This window comes from Penaeus chinensis, chromosome 13 (assembly GCF_019202785.1).
Source record: "Penaeus chinensis breed Huanghai No. 1 chromosome 13, ASM1920278v2, whole genome shotgun sequence".
Taxonomy (NCBI): domain Eukaryota; kingdom Metazoa; phylum Arthropoda; class Malacostraca; order Decapoda; family Penaeidae; genus Penaeus; species Penaeus chinensis.
Genome location: NC_061831.1, coordinates 28,478,506 through 28,483,505, shown reverse-complemented (window position 1 = coordinate 28,483,505; position 5,000 = coordinate 28,478,506). Strand labels below are relative to the sequence as shown.

At 38.2% G+C, this 5,000-nt stretch overlaps 1 protein-coding gene across 1 annotated transcript in view; it reads left to right on the top strand.

The window, feature by feature from the left end:
• The first annotated feature begins 764 nt into the window (after positions 1-764).
• Positions 765-5,000, top strand: part of LOC125031650 (TATA-box-binding protein-like) — a 48,649-nt gene continuing 44,413 nt past the window's right edge. The window contains exons 1-2 of the mRNA XM_047622533.1: positions 765-790; positions 1,192-1,463. Coding sequence (XP_047478489.1) covers positions 765-790; positions 1,192-1,463 — 298 coding nt within the window. The remainder of the gene's footprint in view (positions 791-1,191; positions 1,464-5,000) is intronic.

Genomic DNA, 5,000 nt, shown 5'->3' with positions numbered 1-5,000 from the left:
AACACAAATACACAAACACGCACACACACACAAAGTGGAAGTCAGCTTAAATAGGATACCGTAAGTCGAGTCTTCAGCCACACCTAAGTACTCATTCATATATGGGATGTGCACTAATACATATTTGGATGAATATTGATTATTAGATAAATATTTACGTATATTAAAAAATCAATTTCAATTCAATCTCTATTCTATCTTAAAGTAGTTTTACAAATGATTTCCAACTTCTTTTGATGATAATAGTCATTAACTGTTATATATCAAATTTATTCACGTAATGTCACACACAAAATATACATATAAACGTATAAATACCTACATATGCACATACATATATACATACATATATATATATATACACACATACATGCATATTTATATATATAGATAGATAGATAGCCAGAAAGGAAGTTCCATAGAAGTGCATGGCAGGGTACTAGCAGAGTCCCCTTCCAGCACCTCAGAAATCCGCAGGTAATTTCCGAGGGAAGGAAGCGGGCGAATGCAGACGGAAAGGCACAGTTATAAGTGTCTGTCCAGCATGAGAGAGTGAGCTGTTCACACGCGCACCCGACACACAGGAAGCTGTATTTTGAATGTTTACGTAATGCATCATTCCTTCTGTATTTTAAAGCTTCAAAGGGGGACTATCTATTGTTTCATAACTTGCTAAGTTTATGATGCGATACACTGACGGGTGGACTGGTAACGTGTGGAATCACGTATTTCCGGTTAAATCTGTCGAACACTTTCCAGGCACGATGATTCAGAATGTCAAATATCAGTTGTAATGCATATATTATCATGAATTAAGCTTAATCGATAAATTATGAGAATATCGCTTTGACCATTACGACTTTAATGTGCATAGGACCTTCGAGTTTACAAACAACCATGTGCATTCCTCTCGAATTTCAACGGTTTTTCGAGGAGAACACTGTTGCTCCAACCGAAATTCCATCTCAGGGATGTGATCCCATGGTTATTTAATTCATATGATCATTATTTAAAGCATAAAGCGAGGAGAGAAGTGTGTAATGCATCAACTCTCGCTCTTCCGGTCTTCCTCTGATCGCCTTTGCATGCGCCCAGCTGATTGTGTATCCTTCACTCCCATTGGCCGGCCTGTAGAGGAAGGACCAATGAATACCCTTGTTACATCATTTACTCCCATTCCTTCCATCGCAGAGGAAGAGCCAATGGGAGCCGTCCTTATATTGCTGTCTCCTATTGGCCACAGGACGCAAAGAGAGCCAACCAACGCGCTCCTTACAACACCGCTTTACGCCCATCGCGTTTCGTAAGGCGGCTTGCGATTGGCTCTCCGGGCCGAGATTTAACCAATGGCGGATGGCTTTTCTCAGCCTGTTATGGCCGAGGTAAGACACTGCGATGGTGTTCCTTGCTCGATGATCGGCTCCTTTTGCGGAATTATTGGCGTTATGTGCTGAACGAATCGAGTAAGAACCCGGTGGCTGGAAGAAGGAAGTGTGCAAAGTGCGCTCGAGCGGCCGACGCGCCGGAAAACGCCCTATTTCCACGGGATATGAGGGAAATAGGACGGTGAACCGGAGCGTGTTTGGTCATTGTTCATCCCTGGTGATTATTTTTCGTTGTTTGGGAGTGCAATTGTTGCAGTTGTTGCAAGAGGCTCGTCCTGCAACGCCACGGGACACGCTTGTTGAGGGGTAATCACAAACAAAGACATTGTAAAGGACTTTCGGGGACCGTAAAGCAAGGGAGGAACGCAGAGAGCATGAAGACTCGTGTGGGTTAAATCTCGGTCCCCATTCTTATTATGTAGAATAATTTAAAGAAATTATGAAACAATGTACTTCAGAAAGTGTCACTGAATTAGCACGGTGCATGCAGTGGCCGGAGAGGAAAGTGAGAGCGAGGTGGAGGGACGAGGAGGTGGAGAGAGAGGAGAGAGAGAGAGAGAAAGAGAGAGAGGGTGTGAGAGAAGGTTTCTGTAGGTGGCACTGAAGGACAGAGTTCATGGCCCTCTCTTGGCCCTTCTTTGGCTTCCTGGTCCTAGAATGGCCCTCTCTTGGTCCCTTTTGGGTTGTTAAGTCCAAACATGGCCCTTCCTAGACTACTTGGTCCAAGTATGACCCTTTTTAGTCTCATTGGTCCAAGCATGGCCCACCTCATGTCCTTTCAGGGCTTCCTGGTCCAAGCATGGCCCTCACTTAACCCTTTCTGGGCTCTGTGACCCTCTCAGACTGAGCCACGCCAGGCACTAAAGCCTGAGGAGGCACCATGAACTCTGCATTTTGGGTTCACGGTCATTTGTGGGCTCCCTGGCCAGTACATGGCCCGATTCGATTTCTGGCCTGAAGTTACGTGCTGGGGCGTCAAGAGTTTTGTCCTCTTGTGTTGGTGGCCAGTGTATAGAACTCTGGTTCAAAATTCAGTTTTTAAAGGGCTATTATGTACTGACTTTAGTTAATGCAAGTCATCTGGAAATGATTATAAAATATTGTTGGTCTCGTATTAAGACTGATTAATACCAGATAGTGATGAGAATGATGATAGTAATGGTGACCTTCAGGTGTGGTCTTGAGAGAACAAAATGTACAAATAGATTTGGTCGTGAGAGTGTTTGCAACCTTGAGCTTTTTGTGCCACTGCCAGTGTCTCACTTTTTGAGCTCTCTGAAAATGTTATAAGTACAGTTATAATTTTGAAGATAGATGCAGGTTAGGGTATATAGATCTTACAGGTTGATGAATTGTAAGACATTTCCCCTTCGAGACCGTTGTCACATTCAAAATGATTAATTGGTAAGATCAGATTTGTTTGCCATGGGTGGATATGTAATTTGGTATTTGTTACCGGGAGTGAAACACTATCCAGAGATGAAGTCCCAAAACCAGGGTATCAGGCGAACCCAAAAATCCAAGCCTAACCTTTTCTACCTTCTGTTTATTCCCTAAAAGGAGGCAAACTCCCCTTGTACTCCCTAATTAGCACTTCATGCCAATTTACAGAAAACATTAAGAACACTGGCTGTCTGAGGGTGTTGTGGACTTTGTCTCTGAGTGGTGATATGCAGCGGATATTTTTGTCATTTTGCAGCTGTACCTTTGTTATTTATTATTCAATTTTTTATGCTCTATAAGATGGCAGTGTCCATTTCCCTTTATCTCTGTGTATCTCTCTGTAACATTAACCTGTAAATTTGCTAGAGCCTGGGAAATGTGGTGATCACTTTAGTATTGTATTGTAAAATGTATCTCTACACAGATGGCCCCATAAGTGCTTGGCCACCAAGGACTGAATTAACCCCTTTGATATAGGTATTTCGCTGACCGCACTGGCCCAAAATCAGGGCTTTAGGCTTACCTGATTGGCCACATGGGTGGTGTTACGACTCCTTGCCTCCTCTTTACTGTGTTATTTTCTCTTTCTCTGCTCAAATGTTTTTATTATTATTTATTTATTTATTTTTTTGCCATATTCCAATGCCTATATTTGTTATTTGATACACTGTAATAGACTGTGTTCCTTGCACCGACTCCATATCATCCCTAGGTAATTCATAAATCAGTACCAAAATAATAACATTAAGTAATGTTATTTGTCATTAAAAATTTTTTTTTGTAATATTTAACACCTTTCCGACGGGTCATGTCTCTGGACGTCATAACAAACCTCTCAAAATGTGGCGTGCGGCGGCACGCCAAAGCGCACTGAGGCGGTGATTCGCCTTGATGTAACGAATCCCGCACTCAAAGTCGCTGGGCTGCCATTGACCGATTTTTTTTTTAGTTTTCGACACCCGTTACCAAGGGGTTAATGTTCTGCAATACGACTTACGCTGCCAGTCACAGTGAGCAGGAATAGGATCCTGAGCACAGAAATAGTGTCCTTTCTGGAGCCAGCACTTTTCCAGTCATGGCTCAAGAGTGGTACATTCCACATTCGTTTATGGATGGAGATAATGCAAGAGTCTCTTCCTAAATGCCCACTGAGTCTAATCACCCTCCAAGAGCTTTGTTCACTCGTGGAGAGGCATTCCTGGCACCCTAGCTTTCAGCTGAAATGCTCATGGCGGCATGTCCTGTCACTACGGCCTTCTGCCAATTTTTTCCATGGTGGCTTTTTTGTGTCACCTCCCCTTCAAGCCAAATTTTTTCATGTGATATTCATGTCATCCGGATCATGGGGGGTTTCATAGTCTACGTGCCCTCACACAATTTTCTCCTTCCTTGAGGTTTTTATCCCATTTCTATTAATATCATTGGTTATTGTTAGTGACTTTCTGATTATTGCAGTTTTATTAACAATAACATTATCAGTATTTGATGAAATACAAGGAATTCTGAAATTCAAGGGAAAGGGTAAACTGGAGTGAAAGGTCGGACTAATGATTGACTTGTTAGTGACTACGCACTTGTAGAGCTATATATTTATATATATATTATTATATATATATATTGTATTATATATATATTTATTTATATATATAAGTATATATATAGTAAATATATATATATTTATTTATATATATAATTATATATATAGTATATAAATATATATTATATATGTATATATTTATTTATAGTATATATTTATATATTTTATAGTATATATTTATATATAGTATTATTTATAGTATATATATAATATGTATATAGATAATATATATATAGTTATTTATATATATATAAATAGTAATATATATATAGTGTATATATAGTGTATATATATATTATTGTATATATATATTTAGTTTATATATATAGTATAGTATATATATATTTAGTTTATATATATATAAATATTATATATATATTATAGTATATATAATATATATATAAATAGTATATATATAGTATACTATATATATATAGTAGTATATATATATAAATAATAATATATATATAGTAAATATATATATATTATGTATATATATATTTATATTATATATTTTATAGTATATATATATGTATTATATATATAGTAATATATATATATAGTGTTATATATAT